This window comes from Sciurus vulgaris, assembly GCF_902686455.1.
Source record: "Sciurus vulgaris genome assembly, chromosome: 5".
NCBI classification, from domain to species: Eukaryota; Metazoa; Chordata; class Mammalia; order Rodentia; family Sciuridae; genus Sciurus; species Sciurus vulgaris.
The window spans coordinates 114704865-114730169 of NC_136465.1; the positions used below are offsets into that span (position 1 = coordinate 114704865).

At 44.6% G+C, this 25305-nt stretch overlaps 1 protein-coding gene across 1 annotated transcript; it reads left to right on the top strand.

The window, feature by feature from the left end:
• Window positions 1-3441: 3441 nt before the first annotated feature.
• LOC306661743 (keratin, type II cuticular Hb5-like) lies at window positions 3442-21710 on the top strand (the record flags this gene model as incomplete). Its single annotated transcript, XM_079140899.1, has 10 exons — window positions 3442-3540; window positions 12379-12830; window positions 14802-15010; window positions 16426-16486; window positions 17093-17188; window positions 18208-18372; window positions 18603-18728; window positions 20299-20519; window positions 20808-20839; window positions 21559-21710. Exons 1-10 carry the CDS (start codon window positions 3513-3515, stop codon window positions 21708-21710), a joined length of 1542 nt encoding a protein of 513 aa, XP_078997025.1. The 5' UTR covers window positions 3442-3512.
• Between the last annotated feature and the right edge of the window lie 3595 nt (window positions 21711-25305).

The window sequence follows — 25305 nt, forward strand, 5'->3', positions numbered from 1 at the left end:
AACAAAGAGAAACCATAAAAACAAAACAGAAACTGAATAACACAAAAACTGAATTCTGGGGCCGAAGAATGCAATGACTGAACTGAAAAATTCAATAGAGAGCTCTAACAGAAGCCTTGACCTTGCAGGTGAAAGAATCAGCAAGCTCAAAGGCCTATCATTTAAAATTAACCAGTCACAGGAACAAAAAGAAAAAAGAAAGAAAAAAGTGAAGAAACTTGTGGGGCTTATGGATACCACAAAGCAAACCAATATACTCATTATGGGAGTTTCAGAAGAAAAAGAGGAATGCACAAAATGTTTATTTAAAGAATAATGTATAAAAACTTCCCAAATGTGGAAAGCAAAATGGAGATTGAGATTCAGGAAATCCAAAGGATGCCAAATAAGTTGAGCCTAGAGAAGTCTATATTGAGGCTAATTATAACTAAATTGCTAAAAACCGAGGACAAAAAGAATATTGAAGGCAAGAAAAAAGTGGCTTGTCATATTCAAGGGAGCTACCCTCCTTCTTACCAAGACTCTCAGTGAATTTCTTAGCAGAACCCTTGCAAGCCAGGAAAGTGTGGCATGACATATTTAAACTATGGAAAGAAAAATCCCACCAATTAAGAATATGAACATCTGGTAAAACTGTCCTTTAAAAATGAAGAAAATTCCAGTCCCATCAAATTTTCCATGTCCTGGTGGTGGCAGCCTTTGTCCATTTCTGTGGGATCACCAACTTTCGGGAATTCCATTATGGCCTAGAAGGTGGCTGTACCAACGACTCCCTTCTCTGAGCCTTCCCACTTTGAGGTGGAGGAAGAACTTCCCAAGTGCTTTTAAAAATAACTTCTTCACTGAAGTGAGAGGAAGAGTCTGAGTTGTCTGTTTCTAGAAGAAACCTCTTAGAGAGTTCTGTACAGTTAGGCTTCAGCTCACTTTCACAGCCACTGGGCAGTGAATTGGGGATTTCCATTCCCCTAGCTGGGAGTGGTGGGGATGGTCAACATAGTCATCCACCTCCTCAGCAGTCACCATCCTCAGCAAGACAACTATTGGTCCCTCACAGAGACAGTACTTTGAAACTTATTTTGAGATTTAACCTGCTCCTTCAACCATTTTGGGAAAAAATTATGGACTGGAACTCTTCAGAAATTCTGTTTATTTTTCCTGATAGAAAGTATCTCTCCCTTACTCCCATCCTTACTTTGTAACCTGGCTTATAATAGGCCATCCATTTTTGTAGCACACTTTTCAAAAACAATTATAACCTGGTCCCATCTTTCTAGGGCCTAGATCTGTTTACATAACAGGAAGAATAAAGAGACCAACTTTTACGTAGCCCAGTTAGTCATGGAAGTGTGTCCAAGCTTCAAAACACTTGAGTTTTAATTATTTTTTTTCTTGGCAGAGTAATATAAAATTAAACTGGCGAAAGATATTTAATATTTAATACTAAGCTTTAAAAAGAAACCTGTTATCATTGCTATGTATCTGAATAAAAAGACTATGATGATAATAAAAGAAAGTGCAGCTGTTTAAAAAAAAGACCGAAAATATTAAGACTTTCCTGGGCAAACAAAAGTTGAGGGAGTTTGTCCCCACTAGACTTGCCTTGCAAGAAAAGTTAATGGGAGTTCTTCATGTTGGAACAAACAACACTGACACTGGGTAGCAACATAAAAGCATATGAAAGCATTACTTTCACCATTTCACTAGTGTTATGGCTTGGATGTGAGGTGTCCCCTAAAAACTCATGTGTGAGACAATGCAAGAAGGTTCGGAGGAGATCAGGTTGGGAGAGTCTTAATCCAATCAGTGAATTAATCCCCTGGTAGGGATTAACTGAGTGATAATTGAAGTGGTAGGATGTGACTGGAGGAGGTGGGCACTGGGGACGTGGCTTTGGGGTATATATTTGTATGTGGCAAGTGGAGATCTCTCTCTCTGCTTTCTGATCAACCTGTGAGCTGCCTCCCTCTGCCACACTCTTCTGCCATGAGCCCGGAGGAATGGAGTTTGCTGTCTGTGGACTATGACTTCTGAAACTGCGAGTCCTCAAACTTTTCCTCCCTTATAGTTACTCGGGTCGGATTCTTTATCACAACAGTGAAAAAGCTGATTAAAACAACAGGTAAAGAGAAATATACAGACAAATACAGAATCATGTAATATCATAATAAAAGTGCAAAAGTTAAAAGACAAAAGTACAAGGGCTAACTATAACTACAAGCATTGGGGATAGATAGACAATAAAAGAAGTACATATTGATATTAAGAACATAAAGTGATAGGGGAAATAAAAGTAGAGTTTTTACATGCAGTTGGAGTTACCAGCTTAAATTAGACTGTTATAGCATACAATTTGGTTGTAGAAGATGAACAAGTCCTAGGGAACTACTGTATATCATGCCTCCAGTTAACAATAAATACTGTATACTGAAAATTTTGCTCACAGAATAGGTCTTCTGGTAAGTGCTTTTATCATATAATAACAATGGTGAAGACAAAAATATGATAATGATAAAAAGTGTGGGAGGAAAATTTTAGTGGTGATGGACAGGTTCATGACATAAATTGTGATGGTGGTTTCATGGGTGTGCACATACTCTGAACTCATCATGTTATATACATTAAATATACAGAGCTTTTTGGAATGACAGTCATACCTTAATAAAGTAGTGTAAAAATCAAAAACACAAAAACAAGTCAACAAACAAGGCAAAACAAGAAAGATCTTGATTCTTGGGGAACAAGATGGGAGCTATTGAGGCTGGAGGGTTGGTAATATCCTGATTTCCAAACCTGGGAAGAGAAAAGTTTGGAAGTGTTAAAATAACCAACTTGATGTGTGAAGGACAATTTTGGAGCAGGTTGTTTTAACCAAGGTAATAAGTGTACATGAGGAAAAGTACAGTTGCCTCTTGGGCATCTCACCTCTGCACTCTGGACTGAGTCTGTATAGACACAGATGATGCAGCAAAGCCAGTAATTAATTGGATTGATGATGAGGGTAAGAAATTGACATCAAATAATTTACCTGCAGTTCAAAGTTGATCCTAATATTTTCTCATCACTTCCAGCTCTCCCTATCCCTGGCACCCCATTTCCCACCAAATTAATCTACTCTTACTGGGATAATGTCAAACCTTTATGATGTCCTTCACCACAGAGATTTGCACAGGCTGGGGGTGGGGGGAGCTTGCAAGAAAGCAAAACCAAACTAATTTTAGCCAATCACAGCTCCCTGTCAAGCTTTGCCACATCTGACTTGGCTGGTGGAAGACTCCCAGAAAAGAGTGGTGCTGAGCATTAATGAAGTGATGTATATAACTGCCTGTGCTTGTCTGTCTCTATCTATCTATCTATCTATCTATCTATCTAGCCTGTCATCTATCCATCATACCATCATAGTTCTGTCTGATCATGTGTCTCTCAGTCTCTCTAGTGTCCTTGGAGCATGCACCCAGTGGAGCGATGGTCCAAAGATTTTCAGGACAAGGGAGAGTACCTGACTTCCCTGAGGAATGTTGAAATTCCTCGAGTCTGACCTTGGTATGTGTGGACTTGGGGTCCAGTGAGGGTAGGGGATTTGTACCAGGCTGCACAGTCAGCAAAGCCAGGACAAGCATTGGTGGCACTTAACTTTTGCACTCCTCTCACTGTGCTACTACTGTTTTCGGTTGTGGGGACAAGTTTTACCCACAGATGAGCCTGGGGACCTTCTTGGCCCCTCCTCTCATATGTCAAATTCAATCTGTTAAGATTTCTCTTTGGCCCTTGCTTCAAATTATACTCACAGCTGGCCACGTTTCACTGGGATTCCTCCTGACAGGAGCCTCCGCCATCTCCTCAGACCCCAGATCCTCAGATGCCTCACTCCTTTCTCTGTTGTCTCACGCACTGTCTCACCATAGTGATCCTGTTAGCACGTTAGATCATGTCACTTCTCTGCACAAACCTCTCAGAAGTTCTACCCAGCACTCTGTGGAAGCAGATGTCCCCACAATGGCATGCTTATCCTTCATGATACCTATGGAGCTATCCATTTTGTATCTCTCTGATCTCTCCCTCATTCTTGCTGTACAAGCCACCAGCACTTGGGCCTTTGTGTCAGGGGCCTCTCTGCCATGTCCTGTGTGGAGAAGAGAAGGGTTAACTGCCAGAGGAGGGTGTTGGTGGTTTTTCCATCTATTACCCAAAAAAATCTTATCTACTCAATGAACACAGGAGCTTTCTTTCTTGATACTAGGATCAAACCCAGAGGCACTTTACCACTGAGCTATTGCCCCAGCCTATTTTATTATTTTGTTTTTTCATTTTAAGACAGGGTCTCAATAAGTTGGTTAGGGGCTTGCTAAATTGCAACTTGGTCTTGAACTTGCCATTCTCCTGCCTCAGGCTGCCAAGTTCCTGGGATCACAGCCCACTAAAGGATTAACTCTATAATCCATAGTTTGAAAAACACTGACCTGAAAGAAATTTCAAGTTGATAGAATGCATGGATAGAACCTGTTAAACAGAGACTTGATGAGCTACAGCCTTTAAAACTAATTGGTGGCTCACTGTCAGGAGTCTATCATCCGCCATTTGCGTGCCTCTCACCTGTCCATCGCCTGCCTTACTCCTATCCATCACCCAACGCTTGAGGTTCACCTCCTGATCGTCCGACAGCTGCAAGTAGACTGACCTCGGACCACCAGTGGAGAACCAGCTGCCTGCTGCTGCCTGGAAGTTCACTGTTACAGTACCTGCAGATTTGATTACACGTGGCTGCCGCCATTTTGAGACAACAGCCAGGCCCTGTAGGACCCCTGGTTGGACTGACTGAGTCCCGTCTCCAGGATCCCTCAGCCCGACCGATCACTCCCTGCCTCTGGGGCCCTCACATCAACTGACTGCTCCCTGCCGCCAGGACCCCCAGACCAACTGACTGTGCCCTATCGCCGGGAACCCAGACCGACTGATTGCACCGGCCTCCTGGATCCCACAACCACACCACACACACCCAACCTCCAGGACCACTGCCAGACCAACTGCATCCTGTCTCTAGGACCTCCAGCTGACCATGTCCACCCCTGAACTGCAGCTCCCCATTTGCCAACACATTTGGAAGCCAGAGCAGCCATCTTGGATAATCCTGGAAGCTGTAGCTCAGATCTTTGGGTGGGGCAAATCCCATCCTGAGATGCCTGCTGGAGGCTTGAAGCTCATTGTCAGGTACCTCTCATGCATCAGGCTACTGAACACTGGGAGGTTTCATTAGTATCTGACTGCTATACAGTAGATTTTCTTTTTTCTCCTTTTTAAAAAAATTTAAGTTTTTATTTCTTTACTTTTCTTGCTCTCTTTTCCTTTTGTTTACCTGTTCCCTCAGAGTCTCTTTCTCCCTTTTTTGCATGCTAACATCCGATTTCTTTTGATTACACTCTCACACTTTCTATTTTCTAGAACTTCTGTATATTCTTTTATTATCCCATTAACAGCCATATTTTACATCCCTCTGCATCCTCTTTGTCCTCCATTAGAAACTGCAGACCTTATTGCAAACCTGTTTGTTTTACCGAAGATAATATTTGAACTCACTTTGTTTATTATGACAATATTGTTATTGTCCCCATAGGGGCTATTTGGTCTAGGATTGCATAGTGTCTGATTTGGGCACTGCTAATATTGATCTCCCCTTAAAGAAAGGGTTTTGGAAACCTATAGGGCCACTATAAGCCTATAGGGGGAAATCTGCAATACCCCAGATCTGCACTGCTAGAGGGGAAGATACATGAACAACATGAAAAAACAAGGGAAGAAAATGATCCAAACAAATCTAGATTCTATAGTAATAGAATCCAATGACAGTATGTTAGAAGAAATGTCAGAAAAGGACTTCAGATTATACATGATTAAGATGATTCGCAAAGCAAAGGATGAGATAAGAGAACAAATGCAGGCAATGAATGATAATACCCATAAGCTGAAAGAGCACCTGCAGGAAGCAAAAGATCATTTCAACGAAGAGATAGAGATTCTAAAAAAAAAAAAAAAAAAAAAAAACCAAATGGAAATCCTTGAAATGAAGGAGACAATAAACCAAATAAAAAACTCAATGGAAAGCATCACCAATAGACTAGACCACTTGGAAGACAGAACCTCAGACAATGAAGACAAAATATTTAATCTTGAAAATAAAGTCATCCAAACAGAGAAGATGGTAAGAAATCATGAACAGAATCTCCAAGAACTATGGGACATCATGAAAAGACCAAATTTAAGAATTATTGGGATTGAGGAAGGCACAGAGATACAAACCAAAGGAATGAACAACCTATTCAATGAAATAATATCAGAAAGTTTCCCAAACCTGAAGAATGAAATGGAAAATCAAATACAAGAGGCTTACAGAACACCAAATGCACAAAATCACAAAAGATCCACACCAAGACACATTATAATGAAAATGCCTAACATTCAAAATAAAGTTAGGATTTTGAAGGCTGCGAGAGAAAAGCATCAGATTACACATAGGGGGAGACCAATCCGGATAGCAGCAGACTTCTCAACCCAGACTCTAAAGGCTAGAAGGGCCTGGACCAACATATTTCAAGCTCTGAAAGAACATGGTTGCCAACCAAGAATCTTATACCCAGCAAAACTAACCTTCAGATTTGAAGATGAAATGAAATCCTTCCATGATAAACAAAAGTTAAAAGAATTTACAAAGAGAAAGCCTGCACTACAGAATGTTCTCAACAAAATATTCCATGAAGAGGAAATGAAAAACAACAATGGAGGTCAGCAAAGGGAGGAACTACCTTAGAGAAAAACCAAGGTTTTTCAAAGGAGAAACCAAGCCAACTTAAAAACCCAAAATAAGCCAAATGACTGGGAATACAAATCATTTCTCAATAATAACCCTGAATGTTAATGGCCTAAACTCCTCAATCAAAAGACATAGACTGGCAGAATGGATTAAAAAGAAAGACCCAACAATATGCTGCCTGCAAGAGACTCATCTCATAGAAAAAGACATCCACAGACTAAAGGTGAAAGGATGGGAAAAAACCTACCACGCACATGGACTCAGTGAAAAAGCGGGGGTTTCCATCCTTATATCAGATAAAGTGGACTTCAAGCCAAAGTTAGTCAGAAGGGATAAAGAAGGACATTTCATACTGCTTAAGGGAACCATAAATCAGGAAGACATAACGATAGTAAATATTTATGCCCCAAACAACGGTGCATCCCTATACATCAAACAAATCCTTCTAAATTTCAAGAATCACATAGACCACAAGACAATAATTCTGGGCGACTTTAATGCACCACTGTCACCACTAGATAGATCTTCCAAACAAAATCCAACCAAAGAAACCATAGAACTCAATAACACAATCAATGACCTAGACTTAATAGACATATATAGAATATTCCATCCATCAACGAGCGGTTTCACTTTCTTCTCAGCAGCACATGGAACTTTCTTGAAAATAGACCATATGTTATGCCACAAAGCAGCCCTTAGGAAATGCAAAAAAATAGAGATACTGCCTTGTGTTCTATCAGATCATAATGGACGGAGAGTAGAAATCAATGACAAAATAAAAAAGGGAAATTACTCCAACACTTGGAGATTAAATAATATGCTATTGAATGAAACATGGATAACAAAAAACATCAGGGAGGAGATTAAAAAATTCTTAGAAGTCAATGAGAACGATGATACAACATATCAAAATCTCTGGGACACTATGAAAGTGGTACTAAGAGGAAAGTTCATTGCATGGAGTGCATTCCAGAAAAGAATGAAAAGTCAACAACTAAATGACCTAACATTACAGCTCAAAGCCCTAGAAAAAGAAGAATAGAATAATAGCAAAAGTAGTAGAAGACAGGAAATAATTAAAATCAGAGCTGAAATCAATGAAATTGAAACAAAAGAAACTATTCAAAAAATTGACAAAACAAAAAGTTGGTTCTTTGAGAAAGTAAACAAAATAGATAAACCCTTGGCCACACTAACAAAGAGAAGGAGAGAGAAGACTCAAATTACTAAAATACATAATGCAAAAGGAAATATCACGACAGACACCACTGAGATACAGATCATAAAGAGAAGCTACTTTGAAAATCTGTATTCCAACAAAATAGAAAGTACCAAAAACATTGACAAATTTATAGAGACATATGCTCCTCCCAAACTGAACCAGGAGGACATATACGATTTAAACAGATCAATATCAAGCAATGAAATAGAAGAAGCCATTAAAAATCTACCATCCAAGAAAAGCCCAGGACCAGACGGATTCTCATCGAGTTCTACAAGACCCTCAAAGAAGAACTCATTCCAATACTTCTCAAAGTATTCCAGGAAATAGAAAAGGAGGGTACCCTACCAAACTCATTCTATGAAGCTAATATCACCCTCATACCCAAACCAGGAAAAGACACATCAAGGAAAGAAAATTTTAGACCAATATCCTTGATGAATATAGATGCAAAGATCCTTAATGAAATATTGGCAAACTGTATCCAAAAACATATTAAGAAAATTGTGCACCATGATCAAGTGGGGTTCATCCCTGGAATGCAAGGATGGTTCAACATTCGTAAATCAATAAACGTAATCCATCATGTCAATAGACTTAAGGATAAGAATCATATGGTTATTTCAATTGACGCAGAAAAAGCATTTGACAATATACAACACCCCTTCATGCTGAAAACACTAGAAAAAATAGGGATAGTAGGAACATACCTGAACATTGTAAAGGCTATTTATGCTAAGCCCATGGCCAACATCATTCTCAATGGAGAAAAACTGAAACCATTCCCTTTAAAAATGGGAACAAGACAGGGATGTCCTCTTTCACCACTTCTATTCAACATTGTCCTCGAAACTCTAGCCAGAGCAATTAGGCAGACTAAAGAAATTAAAGGGATACGAATAAGAAAAGAGGAACTTAATCTGTCACTATTTGCGGATGACATGATTCTATATTTAGAGGATCCAAAAACCTCCCCCAGAAAACTTATAGACCTCATCAATGAATTCAGCAAAATAGCAGGCTATAAAATCAACATGCATAAATCTACAGCATTTTTATATGCAAGCGACGAAACAGCTGAAAGGGAAGTGAGGAAAACAACTCCATTTGCAATAGCCTCAAAAAAAAAAAAAAATACTTGGGTATCAATCTAACCAAAGAGGTAAAAGATCTCTACGATGAAAACTACAAAACATTGAAGAAAGAAATTTAGGAAGACCTTAGAAGATGGAAAGATCTCCCATGTTCGTGGATAGGCAGAATTAATATTGTCAAAATGGCCATACTACCAAAAATGCTATATAGATTCAATGCAATCCAATTAAAATCCCAATGATGTACCTCACAGAAATAGAGCAAGCAGTCATGAAATTCATTTGGAAGAATAAGAAACCCAGAATAGCTAAAGCAATCCTTAGCAGGAAGAATGAAACAGGGGGTATCGCAATACCAGAACTTGAACTATAGTGCAAAGCAATAGTAACAAAAACAGCATGGTATTGGCACCAAAATAGACAGGTAGATCAATGGTACAGAATAGAGGACATGGACACAAACCCAAATAAATACAATGTTCTAATACTAGACAAAGGTGCTAAAAATATGCAATGGAGAAAAGATAGCCTCTTCAACAAATGGTGCTGGGAAAACTGGAAATCCATATGCAACAGAATGAAACTAAACCCCTATCTCTCACCCTGCACAAAACTCAACTCACAATGGACCAAGGACCTTGAAATCAGACCAGAGACCCTGCATCTTAGAGAAAAAAAGTAGGTCCAAATCTTCACCTTGTTGGCTTAGGATCGGTCTTCCTTAACAGGACTCCCATAGCACAAGAAATAAAAGCAAGAATCAATAACTGGGATAGATTCAAACTAAATAGCTTTCTCTCAGCAAAGGAAACTATCAACAATGCGAAGAGAGAGTCTACAGAGTGGGAGAATATCTTTGCCACTCATACTTCAGATAGAGCACTAATTTCCAGAATATATAAAGAACTCAAAAAACTCTACATCAAGAATACAAATGACCCAATCAACAAATGGGCTAAGGAAATGATCTTCTTCACCGAAGAAGATCTACAAGCAATCAACAAACATATGATAAAATGTTCACCATCTTTAATAATAAGAGAAATGCAAATCAAAACTACACTAAGATTCCATCTCACCCCAATTAGAACGGTGATTATCAAGAACACAAGCAACAATAGGTGTTGGAGAGGATGTGGGGAAAAAGGTACACTCATACATTGCTGGTGGGGCTGCAAATTAGTGCAGCACTCTGGAAAGCAGTGTGGAGATTCCTTAGAAAACTTGGAATGGACCTACCATTTGACCCAGCTATCCCACTCCTCCGCCTATACCCAATGGACTTAAAATCAGCACACTACAGAGATACAGCCACATCAATGTTCATAGTGGCTCAATTCACAATAGCCAGACTATGGAACCAACCTAGATGCCCTTCTAATGATGAATGGTTAAAGAAACTGTGATATATATATATATATATATATCCCTAGAAGGGAAGATCTCAGCTTGGATCTTCTGATGTGTTCATCTACTGAAGGAACAGTATATATATATCCCTATATATATACATATATATATATATACATATATATATATATACATACATACAATGGAATATTACTCAGCCATAAAGAATAATAAAATTATGGCATTTGCAGGCAAATGGATGAAATTGGAGAATATCATGCTAAGTGAGATAAGCCAATCTAAAAAATCCAAAAGACGAATGATCTCACTGATAAGCGGATGATGACACTTAATTGGAGGTGGGAGGGTGACAAGAATGGAGGAAGGAGGGATTGTATAGAGGGAAAAGAGAAGTGGGAGGGGTGGGGGGAAGGAAAAAAATAACGGAATGAATCAAACATCATTACTCTATGTAAATGTATGAATATGCAAATGGTAATCTGTTACTCCATGTACAAGCAGAAACAACATGTATCCCATTTGTTTACAATAAAAAAAAATGAACACACTCTTTTTATGAGAGACAGGGTGTGACAGGTCTGGCCATACCAGCTCTGTCCTCTTTACAACAACTGAGTTGCCCAACTCTCTTTTATTTATAATATACAGGTAAAAGGGGGCCAGGACCGGGAGGAGCTTCTTCTGTGATAGACAGGATAGGGTGGAGTTAGGGGAGCCATCCTCTTAGGGGGAAAATTCCAGAAGGAGACAGGGAACCCCTCCCACGCAGTACCACATACTTGCCAGCAGTTCCTAGAAGCTAGGCCTTTGCGTCACATGACTCAACCTAGTCTGATTCTGCTAAATAAGGACGACTTCCCACACCTTCGCACTGCCGTTTCCTTGGTGCATATGGCTTATCCCCTCACCTTCTCAAAACCTTTCCCAAGTATCACCCTCTTAGTAAGGCCACCTCTGACTATCCTGTTGAAAGTATACTCTGTGTTTCTCCTAGCTCTTCTGGTTCCTCTATCCTGTTTCTTTCTTGTTTCCATAGAATGTATCACCATTTAATAGAGAATTTATTCATTTATTAAGTGCATCACTCATCTCTCTTACTGGAATGTAAACCCACAAAAGTATACACCTTTGTCTATTTTATTCATGGATGCATCCCAAGCTCATAGGAAGGTACCTGGTGTTTAGTAAATGGTCAATAAATATTAGTTGACTGAAAAAGGAAACCAACAGGGACCAGTGTGAGACCAACCCTGCAGAGCGTGGATTTCATATGCTGGTTTCCACGTTGCCTTCCTTGGTTAATGTGTCCACCGTGGAGGAGCCGCTCGTCTTTGGACATTCTCAATTCTTCCCCACTGGTTGGGGTTATTGTGGGAGCTGTGCCTCTGGGTGTCAAGTTTGGCATGACTGTAGTCAGGGCTGTGCTGTGCTCTATCAAAAGGCAGGTGATCCCCCATTGCACCCCGCTTCCATGCTGTTCTGGGTGCACTATAGAAGGTGTCCTGTAAGATCCCTGTGGGACCTTAGTGGGACATAGGACCCTTTAGCCCCCAGGAAATTGCTGAGTCAAGCCTCAACCCCCTTATGTGGGATGATGACTCCTGGTCTATTCACAGTGTTGGAGGGAAACTGGGGACCTGATGGATCTGTGTAGGCCTGTGAGGGTGAGAGGCAGGGGACAGGTTTATTGTGATTCAGGGTCTCCTCCACCTGCCTATTAACAGAGGCGAGTTTCAGCTTCTTTCACGTTGCCTAGCGGGAGATTCCCACGCACATAAATGGTATTAATAACTTTCTCCTGCCTTTTATGTGGTCAGGAAGTCTGTCCTCTGCCCAATAAAAGGCAAGAGCAGCGATAGGGCTCTGTGTGAGACCTTGTCCTTCAGTTCTCCCTACAGTCCGGCACAGCAGAGGCATGGCAAGCCGCTCTTACCGCATCAGCGCGGGCTGCCGGGTGAGGAACTTCAGCTCCTGCTCTGCCGTGGTGCCCAAGCTGGGCGCTCACAGCTATGTCAATGCCATGGCCTACCAGGGGGGCAGTGCTGGGAGGCTGGGCTACAGACGCCTTGGGGGCTTTGGCAGCCGGAGCCTGTGTGTGGTGGCCTCCCCCCAGGTCGCAGTGAGTTGCAAACGACCCCTGCGCAGTGGGGGCAGTTTTGGCTACCGGGCAGGGGGTCTCTGTGGACCCAGTCCCCCCTGCATCACCTCCGTGTCGGTCAACGAGAGCCTGCTAGCGCCCCTCAATCTGGAGATCGACCCCAACGCTCAGTGCGTGAAACAGCAGGAGAAGGAGCAGATCAAGCGTCTCAACAACAGGTTCGCTGCCTTCATCGACAAGGTGAGAGTCTTGGGTCACATGATTCTCCAACAGGGGTGTCTGGGTGCTGTTCCCTGGGAGCTAAGTTTCAAGTACCTGATGAGGGGTTAGGTTCAAATTCTGCTACCAACTAGCACTTGGCCTGGAGAATGCAGCTGAATTGGGGGTCTCAGTTTTCATATGTCCTGAGAGTCTAGTCTAAGGATGGATGTGTAATCCCGTACAGAACAGGAGGGTTTATTGCTTGCCCAGCAAGCTGTGTGTCGGTGACCCCACCTTCCTAATCTCAGTCGTTACCCGGTAGTGGGTGTGGGAGGGCCACGAAAGTGTCTTAGAGAAGATGCTGGTCTCCCTGACAGGGAGTGGGGAGCCAGGACCAAGAGGTCCAGAGGCTGCTTTCCTCTTGCTTCTTGGTGGGTGCTCTGCTGGGAGGTTGCATCTGCCTCGAGGGAGCATCTTTCCCTAATTGGCTCAAAGTACAGTGAGGGCCTGTGCATGCAGACTCAATAGGATCTTGCATGTGGCTTTGGGGCCCCTCACTGCTGCTTTCTCTGTGAGAGTGGTCAGTTCCTGGTCTGGGGAGGGACTCACACCACTGCACCAGGCCAAGTTTCCCCTCCTCTGGAGCTGCTGACAGGCACTCCCTCTCTCCAGGGTCCTTTCTTTGGGTTCTAAATGGCATTGAACTCCAGGCTGCAAACTGCATTGATGCGGTGGGTTTAATCCTGCAAAGCAGCAAGTCAGGGCTGCCATGGCCTGGGCCTGCATGTTCAAGCTCAAGGGAGATGCCCTTTGGATAATCAGGGTTTGGGTTCTTTTTCCACGAGCACGGACAGTTGAGAGTTCTTTGTACCAGGCTTGTATTCCCAGGAGGCTGGGCTCCAGAGAAAATCACTGAGTTTGGGGCTGGCAATAGCAAACTTGGGTGGGGGCGTGGCAGGTGGTGTGTAGGAAGCCACACTGAGAGGTGTGCCTGTCTGCCGCAGGGTGGGGGGACGGGAGTTGGAGGGGGCAACTGCTACTCGACCCCAGATACAGGCCTAGCATTGCCAGAGCCTCAATTTACAATAAGACTCAGAGAGAAGGAGGCCATGTGGCCTGTTTGGTGGCCTAGTTAGAAGCCAGGCTCTCCTGATCCCTGGTTGGGGGCCCCCTCCACTCCTTGCTTCCAGTGCTCGAGGATCAGATTGAGTGAGAGTCGTGGAGAGTGCGTTTTTAAGTTGCTGCCATCTGGATGCCATCTGGGCGGCTCTTCAGTGCTTCATACATCACAGATTGACCTTCTCATGAGGCTGACACCGGTGTGTTGGCAGCCTGCATTTCTTTCTGGAGGTCCCGGGGATTGTCTATTTCCAGGGCCATTTAGGCTTTTGGCAGAATTGAGGTCCACGTGATTATAAGATTGGGATTGTGCTCCCTTGCTGGCTGGCTGCAGGGGTTGTTCTAGCGCTGTCCCCAGTCCTTGGCTAGTGGACCCTTCTCCTCATGAGAGTGGGTTGATGCCGACCCGTGTTTCAAATGTTTCTTCTTCCTCCAAGCATCTCTCTTGCTCTTGTGCTTTCCTCTTCTGCTTTGAGGCGTTCCTGTGACTATCTTTTGCCTACCTGGACAATCTAGGAAAATCTCCCAGTCTTCAGGTCCGTAACTTTAATTCCATGGGCGAAATCCCCTCTGCTGTGTATCATAACCCATTCACAGGTCTTGGGAACAGACATCTTCAGGGACCATTATTTGGTCTTATGGCACACAGTCTGCAGGATCAGATGTCACTTTGTGCAGAATGAAAAAATGATGGTCAATTGTGTGCTCTTTCTGGGATGGGTGGAGAAGGTTACTTGGGGAATGATTTTGACTTTGCCAGTGAGGTCCCTCCTTGGGAAAGTCACAGGTTACTGCAGGGCAGGGGCTATTCCCAAGGCTGAGAGAGTTCTGGGGGACATGGCGCTCTCTGTAGGTTCCCACCCTGAGTCTTTCTTCCACTCTGGATGGCAGGTGCGCTTCCTGGAGCAGCAGAACAAGCTGCTGGAGACCAAGTGGCAGTTCTACCAGAACCGCAAGTGCTGCCGGAGCAACCTGGAGCCCCTGTTTGAGGGCTACATCAAGACCCTGAGGCGGGAGGCCGAGTGTGCGGAGGCCGACAGCGGGAGGCTGGCCTCAGAGCTCAAGCACGTGCAGGAGGCGCTGGAGGGCTACAAGAAGAAGTGAGATGAGAGGGCTGGCACAGTTACAGGGAGTGGAGTAGGTTTTAGCTGAGACCATGCAACTCTCCTGGAGGCAGAGACTGCTGAAGGTCAGAGACCCTCTGACCGCCTACCAGCAGGTTCTGCTTTATCAGACTGCTCTGTTTTATCTTCTCCCCCAGCTCCCACAGCCCCATCCTGGAAACTTGGCAAAGATTTGGAGCAAAGAAGAGCTCCTAGTCTGGGACGGGTGGAATACTCCACTCAGGCCACAGATTGACATAGTAATGGAGGGAGAAGAACAAATGAAGCTGGAGGACCAAGGGCCCCAGTAGGGCTGGAGCAGGACCTGGAGAAGCCAGTGTAGCCTGGGTGGACAGGGAAAGGGCCTGGAAAAGGAATCTTGAACACGTTCAGGCTGTCGCTGCTCAAGTATCAGAGGGTTTTAGACAGGTCCTTTCTTCACTCTGCAGATAAATCCAGCTTTCCTTATATCAGGCCCCACAATTCAAATGCCAGTGTCCAGTTTTTGTTTAAGCCTGGATTGTTGAGTTTGGCCATTATCTATGCTAAATTCACTGGGTCACTGTTAATCCACCTCCCTCCCCTCCCACCGTAGATCCAGGCAGAGTGAATAGAGATTGTGACATTAATCAGTCCTGGGTATTCTAATGCTAGCCTTCCTTGGCATTATCCTTGGAAGATCAGGTTTTACCATCTAGATGGACACAGCAGAGGGTCTTTACCTCCCTTGGGGTGAAGCAAATGCACATATAGTTTTCAGTGGTCAGGTGTCAAGGTATGTCTCCCATTTTGGGCATGTGAGAACTGGTAATTATAGAGCTGAGAGTTTATTGCAGCCCAAATTTCCCTGTAATTAAAAAGTTGTGGAAACCAAGCTCTGGGAACTCTGCTTTCCTTGTCAGTTAGGGCCAGTCTGCTCCAGGGAAGAGGCCTCACTGGCAAGGGGAAGGGGACCAGGCTGGTGGAGGAGGCTTGGGGAAATGCCCTAGCCTGTGGATTGCCTCCAGGGATTCAAGTCTTGGGATACTGGGGTGGGTGGGAGAGGGGAAGGCAGAACCTCATAGGGCGTGGCTTCAGAGAGCTTCATTCATGTTTTGTACAATTTCGGAGTTGAAAGACTTGAGGGAACACCTGTGTGCCTTTCACTTACCCACAGATATTTACTGTGTGCCTTGCTGCACAGCAGATGACTTAAGCCAAGATGCAGAGAGATTAAGTGATTTGCAGTGACTGCATTCCAAGCTGGGACCACTGTCCAGTGTCATTTTGCAAATTCTTTTGTGGCTGGAAAAATAGCGATTCAGAGAGCCCAAGCCTCTTCTTCAAAGGCACACAGAAAGTTGGGGAAGGCCAGGGCGTTTTACAGCCCTGGGCTCTGGTGGGCTGTCTTCCCACCTTTGCCCTCTCCTTAGGTATGAAGAGGAACTGGCCCTCAGGGCCACAGCTGAGAATGAGTTCGTGCTGCTGAAGAAGGTGAGTGACTGCCTCCTGGGGAAGAGCTCCATCTTGGACCCTGGAGATTCTGATACTGGGTGTCCTGTTGTGTTCCCATCAGTCCAAGCTCCTGAAAAATGATTGCGGACTGGTTTGGCTATAGAAGCCATCTTGGGCTTTGTGTAGCAACCCAGACTGTGCTGATGAGGCTTGAGAAAAGAATCTCATGATGTTGGCCTGTTTGTAAGTGACTTGATTATCTGAAATGTTCACTTTTGGGGCCCAGGATATAGTTCAGTGGTTGAGCACTTGCCTGGTATGTGTGGCCTGCCATTCTGGGCCGTGGGGACAGGCCTTGCTTTCAGCAGGGTCCTTAGCACTGGAGCAGCTTAGACTTCTCTTCACTTCCTTCACCCAAGTGGTTCCACGTTCACAACATGGGAGGGAAATGCCGGTAATTGATAAAAAAGAGGCCCTGAAGGGGAAGACAAGGCATCCAGGTTGGAGGGAACATGCGGTTGGTAGGGCAGGGTCAGGCCAGGTGGAGAGTGGGCCAGGAGATGGCCTTGGGCCCCCAGAGAGCAGAGGCTCAGGGAGCAGCATGGTGGCGTGTGCCCTCCTCATCTTCTCTTCCATCTCCACCAGGACATAGACAGCGCCTATCTGCGCAAGGCAGACCTGGAGGCCAATGTGGAGCCACTGAGGGAGGAGGCCATCTTCCTGCGGACCCTCTATGAGGAGGTAACGTAAGGGCATTTGGGGTGTGTCCCCTCCTGGTTCTGGGGTCCTAGGGAAAGCGGTGCATTCCTTACTTTCCTAGGGCCTGAACACCTATTCATTCGGGCCTCCTTTCACAATGGGTGATGCCCTTCCTTTAAAATGATTTGAAAGACTCTGATTCACTCCCTGTCCCATGTCCATGTCATGTCATGTCGCCATGACTGGGAATAGAGATTTGACAATTAATTCCCTCATTCAGGCAGTGTAGAAACCCAATTAGATAAAGTTAGCACAAAAAGACCGGGCAGGATGCAAATATCACGAGTCATCTGTTTATTCAGGAACGGGGTGTAGGGATGAAATGGCACCCGTGGACCCACTTTCCTGGTGGAAAATGAGCCACTGAACAAAGAAAGGGACTAGGTGTTTATAGGTTATTTTGAGGGGTGGTCTAGTGTGCATATCCGTTTTCTTGGGCACACAGGAATTTGAAGTTTTGGGGATCGGGGGGTCTGTGGGCAGTGTCTGGAGAGGCTACTTTGAAGGAGATTAATGCCGTCTGGAGACTTTTACTTTAGGGGTGATAAGACACCTCCTCCCTGCCTGCAGCCGCACCTGGAAAACCTTTTTCTTGGGAGATGAAGGCTGTCAGTGCAGGGCCTTCTTTTCCCTCCCTTTTTCTCAGGCCTCATTATCTTGGGGATTTCTCATTCTCCCTATCTATTGGATAATCCAGGACTTTAACTCTGGCTGTTGGCTGATGGATTCCATTTGGACAGATAGCTATAGCTGGTGTGGGCACGTCAGGCCCTGCGGTGGAGGGATCAGTTGATCTGCACACACCTAAATCTGCCTCTGCTGATCCAGGCACTAATGGAATTCTCCCTTACTCACTGCCTGGGGTCATGTCAGAGCTACATTTCTAAAATTTCCTAACTTGCTGGTAGTTTTCTTTATTTCTTAAGGTCTAGAGTTGGGGCTGGTTGCCTGCACAGATGGGTGGGGGTTTTGGAGCTAAGGGCACTGGTTGTCTCCCACAGGAAATCTTCATCCTTCAGTCACAGATCTCGGAAACCTCAGTGGTGGTGAAGATGGACAACAGCCGGGTGCTCAACATGGACGTGGTTGTGGCTGAGATCAAGGCTCAGTATGATGATATTGCCAGTCGCAGCAGGGCTGAGGCCAAGTCCTGGTACCAAACCAAGGTAAATGGAAGGGTGGGCTGCCCCATTGAACAAGGAGGATGGCTGTGACCTGGAGCTGCCAGGTCATGCACCCATGGACTCCAGAGGGGCTGCAGCTGAGGACCCAGGCAGAGCAGAGCAAGGGGGTGGGATCGCTACAGAATCACGGGCTGGCGAGTAAGACTCTCCGCTGTGACATCCCACTGTGTCCTCTGGCCGCTGTGTCTGAACATCTGCCTCCCAACCTGCAGTGTGAGGAGATGAAGGCCACAGTAACCCAGAAGGGTGAGAACCTTCGCAAAATCAAGGATGAGTTCAACGAGCTGAACCGCACCATCCAGAGGCTGACAGCCGAGGTGGAGAACACCAAGCAGCAGGTTGGGGACGCGAGAGCCTGTTAGGGCGCCAGCCACTTCTCTGGTTCTGTTTCCCTGCTATCTTTGGGGATGCCACTGTCTTTGGAGAAGCCTGTATTTTAACTGTGCCAGAGAAGAATTCATCCTTTCTCCTGTTCCAGCACTTGCCATTGAATTTCCAGTCCTTATGAATCTGATGTAAACTGCATCCATTTTTCATTTCTCTGGTTTATGAGTGACATGGGATATGTCCTCATGTGCTTGCTGGGCATTTGTCTTTCCCCTTCTAAGGACTGCCTGGGTGTGCCAGCTGCCCAGTTTCTCACGGGGATTCCTGTCTCTCTCGGTGATCTGTAACATTTCCTGTCCATTCTATCTACATTGCAGCCCTTTGTCAGTTGCATACATGTGGCAATTAACTGACCCTCTCTCGGTCTGTTGCTTGTCTGCTTGCTTTGCTTAGTACCCTTTACTGAACAGAGATCTTCATCCTGGATGTGGTTAAATCTGTCAGTTCTCCCCTTAGGGGCTTTTACTTAGAAAGTTTTGAGGTCATAGCAGTGCCCTCTCGTATTTTTGTCCATTAGACTTAAAGTATTACCTCTCACATTGAAGTCTTCAGTCCATTTGAACATTATTTTTTTTTTTTGCCTATATAGTGAAGAGGGTTTCAAATTTAATCTTTCTACATATAGTAAGAAAATACATAATGCATCCTCTTGCCCTGGTATGTGGTACCATCTCCAACGTAATGCTGAGCTCACATGTACACCTGAGCTCACACGTACACCTGGCTCAGTTCCCATCCTTTCCCTCCTGTATGGCTCTTCTCAACTACAATTCAAAATGTATCACAGGTAACTTGTTAGTAGTGCTAGTTGAGCTAATGGAACATGGGAACAGATTACTTTATAGAAGTGAAATTGGAGAAGATTTAAAGTTGTTCCCATCCTGACATTGGTCTTGTTCATTTGTATCCTGATGCTCCATCTTAGCTGGGATGGAACGGTGAGGCTGGAGTCCAGCCTGATGGGAGTAGTTGTTCTTTGGATTCACTGGACCAAAGAATGAGACCCTTTACAGTGGCCTCTGAAAACCTGGGCTTGTCATTGCTTAATTGGGTAGGCCAGGATAAGTCACAGCCTCTCTGACTCTCAATTTCTTCACCTGTGTAATGGGAATAAAATGCCTGTTCTGACAAGCCCATGGAATCACTTTGAAGGTCAAATAAGATAATATCTGTGAAAATGCCTTGTAAACTAACATTGGGGTTCAACCTATGGTAATATCACTAATTATTGTCTGTGCCATTCCGTTGTTAACACATTTCCTCTCTCTCATGGCTTGATTGCAAAACCCAACTGTGTTATACAAAAAATTGATACAAAAATGAAGGAAAAAAACTCCAAATGAGCCATTATTTCTCTGCTTAGTGAATTTTCCATCCATCTATTCCTTTTAGAAAGTATGAAGTTCAAAGTTGACCATTTTAAGTGGAGGCAAAATAGGATGGCCAAGGCCACTGGAGAATTAGCCAGCACTCCACAGTCTGCACCCCTTGCAAGCTCCTGTCTCCTCTTCTTCCCCACAGTGTTGCAAACTAGAGGCTGCCATAGTCCAGGCAGAGCAGCAGGGCGAGGCAGCCCTGAGCGACGCCCGCTGCAAGCTGGCTGAGCTGGAGGGCGCCCTGCAGAAGGCCAAGCAGGACATGGCCTGCCTGCTCAAGGAGTACCAGGAGGTGATGAACTCCAAGCTGGGCCTGGATGTGGAGATTGCCACTTACCGCAAGCTGCTGGAGGGAGAAGAAAACCGGTGAGGACTGGGGGCTCTGAGGTCCCTTTACATCCTCACTCAGGGCTGAAATGGTGCCTCACTGGACTAGAATTCTCCAGGCAGAGAATGGTCAAACTGAGATCAGCTCAAACTGATCATTGTGTTTAGCCACTTTCTCATTTTGTAGATAGGCGAACTGAGATCCAGAGTGGGGAAGGGGTTTGCTCAAGATCACAGCCAGGTGGTGGCTAAGCTAACATGACACCAATCTGGTACAAAAGCAAAGGGATTTGGCTTTGATGGCCCCCTCCCTCCTTTCCCCTGCAGGTTATGTGAAGGCATGGGATCAGTCAACATCTGTAAGTTGGTTGTGGTGGGTGGGACATGGCTCTCTTGGGTGTCAATAGTCTTCATATCAAGTTGCATCTAACTGGGGACTGAACCTCTGTCTATGGGGCACCGAATGAGGGAGACCAGAGCTGAAGTCTCTGGGAAATGGACAAATGGATGGCCCCAAATAATTTGGCCCCGACATGAACCCATCTGAAATATCCATGAAGACAAAGTTAATGAATGTGACAAATTCTATAAAATAGCCTAAGCTTTTCTGTTACACACTGTCTACTCCTCATGTAGTCTTATGTTTTCATGAGAAAAAAGTGCTGTATTTACATTTTGATCCTTTGGGGCCTCTGAAGGTAGTTAGTAACTCTTGATCTTTCTGCTGCATACACACCTTCTAGGCCAGGTGCCTATTTCTGACCCATTTGTTCAGTTTACCTTTCTGGCAACCATATTTCTAGACGATTCTTCTAGTGTGATACATCAGTTTTTGCTTAAATATCACATGAACACATCTCAACCCCAGTCTGGTCCAAATAGAGAGAGGAGTCCAATTTGCAAACCACGTTCCTTTAAGAAGCAGATGGCAGTAGGTTTAGGTTTGCCTGTGGTTTTCAAAGACTCAGGTTGCTAGTCCCTCAGAGTATGAAGAGAGTTAATCATTGGTTATAAAAGATTCTGGGTCATAACATGTCTGGGATAGAAGAGACTTCTGACCTTGTGTCTCTGTCCACAGGTGTGAGCCGTTCCCAGGGTGGCGTGGTCTGCGGAGACCTTGGTTCCACTGTCTCTCGTGGCCTGGGGGGCGTGACCATTGGCGGAGGTGCCCTGTGCACCCCCTCTGTAGTGGGGGCCTGTTCAAGTGCAAGATCTGTGCGGTTTGCATAGATGGGTGTGGGACTCAGGATGGGTTGGGTGTGCTGGGGGCACTGGGGTGGGAGGGGCAAGTCTTTTCTTTTGTGGCCCAAATGTTGGTGTAATAATTTCCTGTTTCTGGGGCATAGAAGTAACTCTCCAGATTCCTTCTTATTGGAGTTATGATTACTCATCGATTACTCCCTGGGCTTGGCAGGGAGGTAGGTAGAGGCACACTCAGCATGTGGGACCATCCTCATGCTTTGCCTTTGGATGCGAGGGGCTGCAGATACTGTCCAGCATGGTAGGGGCATTGGGAGATGTGGACTGGGGCTACAGGGAAGCCCCTCACTTGAGCTGAGAGATGGGATGTTCCCTGAGCCTCTTACCTAGAGCTATTTATATGTGAGAATTAAATGATTGACTGAGACTCATCAGCTGAGTTTATACCGTTTGGTCTTTGAAATCCTATTGTGTTTGCATGTGTGATTTCCATGGAACTTCTTCTTTCTTCTGGTGTGCTTAATTAAATGCCAGTAGCAAAAAGCTGTCTCCTAGCAACTGAGTGCCTGCCTCCTTCATTGTTGCCCATCCAGAGTCCTGATTGTTTTGATGTTTGTCAGGCTGTGATCCAGGCATGACAACCCACACCAGGATCCCTGTAGGTCCTGGGCTCTATCAAGACTATGAATCAACAACTCTAGGGATGAGCCCAGGAATCTGTATTTTCACATGTTCCCACAAAATTGCTGTGCCAATTAAAGTTTGAGGATCACTGGTTCATGTGGGCAGAGGGGTGAGGAAGGTCAGATAATTCTCGTCATGGAGGTGAGTTTTCCTCCGATTCTGCAGGAGAAATGAGTTACTCTCTCTGTGTTCTTCCTTTGACTTTGCTGAAAGATCAGAGCCACAGTCTGGATCACACACACCAGAGTGGGATGGGGATAAAGGGAACCTGTGTTCATTAAGCATCTACTAAGTATCTGGCATATTAGGTACATATTTCATTCATTCCTCACAGCAACAGTATTATTATCCTATTTTCCAGTCAAGGAAATTAAGGCTCAAAGGAATGACTTTGCTAAAGTTGTACATCTGGTTCAGGATCCAGACTCCCATTTAGGAATGCTAACGTTCAGATACCTTGCACTGAACTCTTAATGTTCCTGCAGGGTCAACATTCTGGATCATTAGGTACTCCTGGACAAGGGGTTCTACTTGGTTCTACTTTACCAGTTGTTGATACTTCAGGTATAAGAGATGGGAGGTGACATGGGGACCTTTTTAGAAGCATTTGTAGGAACATCTCCCCATAGACTCTGTTCTCCAAGAATTCTGGGTGGATCTCATAATGGGGCATTTAAGGCAGGATTTTTGGGTGGGGACAATGCCCTTTTGTTGGAGGGTATTTATCTGATGGCCTGGACTGATGTCTAGGGTGAACTCTGCCTCTGGCCCATTCCTGACCTGAGAGTCCCCAGGGAGTGTCACCTCGGGAAGCCCTGGATGTGATGTGTTGATGAGAGAGATTTCTGATGGAAAACTTTCTTTTCTTGTATTGGAAGAACTCTCCTTATTTTATTTGGAAACTTTTTAAAAAAAGATTTTAATAAAGACCTTACTTGGTAGAAGATATTTTGTCACAAGAATACATATTTGATCTCAAGACAGAAAAACCTTTGAAAGTTTTGGGCAATGCAGTCCCTCTGACACCTTTGGATCATATCTCTGGGGTTCTCATTGGTCAGGCTATTGTAGGGAAGTTCACAATTTCCTCTGAAGGTTCTGAGTCTGCCCAGATGAGTTGACAATAGGCAGATTAACAGGAGAAAATACATATGATGTATTAATGTGAAAATGTGTATGGGAGCTACAGACAAAGTAGAGACTCGAAGAAAATACTAGATGGTTGAAGCTTATGCAGATTTTGAGCTACAGAAAGAAATAGGGGCTTGAGGTTCCCCGGGAGGTGGCAGCAAGTTATGGAAAGTAAAGGGAAACATGTACTTCAAACAAATGTTGCCCTATTATGCGGATAAAATGTTCTAGGTACTCTCTCAGAGCTACATTTAGAATAATAGATGAAAAGTCTGTTTTAGTTTTTACTCTTTCCTGGTGGTTAATCTTTCCTGGTTATTTAATGAGACTTCTACCAATGAGGTTTTAAGAAAGCTGCATTTCTTTTAAGGGAAGTTTCTTCTACCAGATAAGGGAGAAGATGATCAAGAGCCTGTTAAGGTGGAGGAGAAGGTCACAGAGACTTTGATTCTAAGTCTGTTTCTCAAGCTCAACATGTCAGAGTAGTACTCTTTGGAGTGTTGTTTTCTGAGCCCATCACGATGCCTTGACCCAGGAGGACCAGGGTCTTTCTTAGCAGTTCAGGGTTCCCATGAGACCCTCTTGGTCCCTGCCTCTGGGACCAAGAGGATCTCATGGGGGCTATAGCATGTTCTGAATCCCACCAATTGAGTTGGGGGTAAAATCAGTTTGAAAGGGCCACCAGAATAGCTCTGAGTCCTGGAGTGAAGGAACAGGAACTGGGAGAGGGTCTGTGTTTCCTTTTTGATGATGCTGATGGTGGTAGTAATGGTGATGACAGTGGAGGGATGGTAGTGATGGTTATTGTGGTTGTGATGGTGATAATGATGGTGGTGGTAATGGTGATGCCTCCCAGGGTATGTACTTACCAGTTTGTGCTTTGGATGTTTTCTTCATTTTTAATGTATAAGCTTGTTCTGTATGTGCTGCTCCTACTCTATTCCATTCCCTGACTGCTCACTTTTCACCCTCACTGCCCAGGGGCAGTGAATTATGGTGGGCACACGGGGAATCCCCCACCTCTCCTCCTCCTCCTCCTCCCCTCCTCCCCTCCTCCTCCTCCTCCTCCTCCTCCTCCCCTCCTCCTCCTCCTCCTTCTTTTTCTTCTTCTTCTTCTTCTTCTTCTTCTTCCTCTTCTTCTTCTCTTTTTTTGGGGGGGTACTGGGATTGAACCCAGTGGTTCTTTACCACTGAGCCACATCCATAACCTTTTTTAATTTTTTTATTTTGAGACAGGGTCTTGCTAAGTTGCCAAGGGTCTCAGTAGATAACTGATGCTGGACTGGAGCTTGCAATCTTTCTGCCTCAGTCTCCCAGATTGCTGGGATTGCAGACATGCACTACCACGCAGGATGGATATCTTGGTATTTGAACAAAGCAGAAGTAATCAGGGATTTCCAGGGGGCACAACGATGTCTAGTGAGGTTTGAGGAGGCAGAAAAGTAGCACAAGACATAAGCCTTCTCCCACTGCTGGTTCTTGCAGACAGGTACCCACATCCAAGAACAGCAGAGCTTAGTGCTAATGTCCTAGTTGGTATAATGTGCAATGAACGAAACATGTTCCAGAGAGCAGCAGTGATGTGAAGAGTCCAGATAAGGGGTAATTCCCAGGTGGTCATTTCCATGTCCATGTGGAACACACTTTGTAATTTCCTTAAAATGTGGTTAATTTGTGTTTCTCATGATGCTTGGGTCAGGTGAGTAATAAAAAGTTGCATTTTCTGAGATCTCAAAGATTGAAGCAGGGAATAAATAATCAAAGACCCTGGGGCCAGGAGAAAGAGCCATCTTGGGAGTGTTTGGGAGGA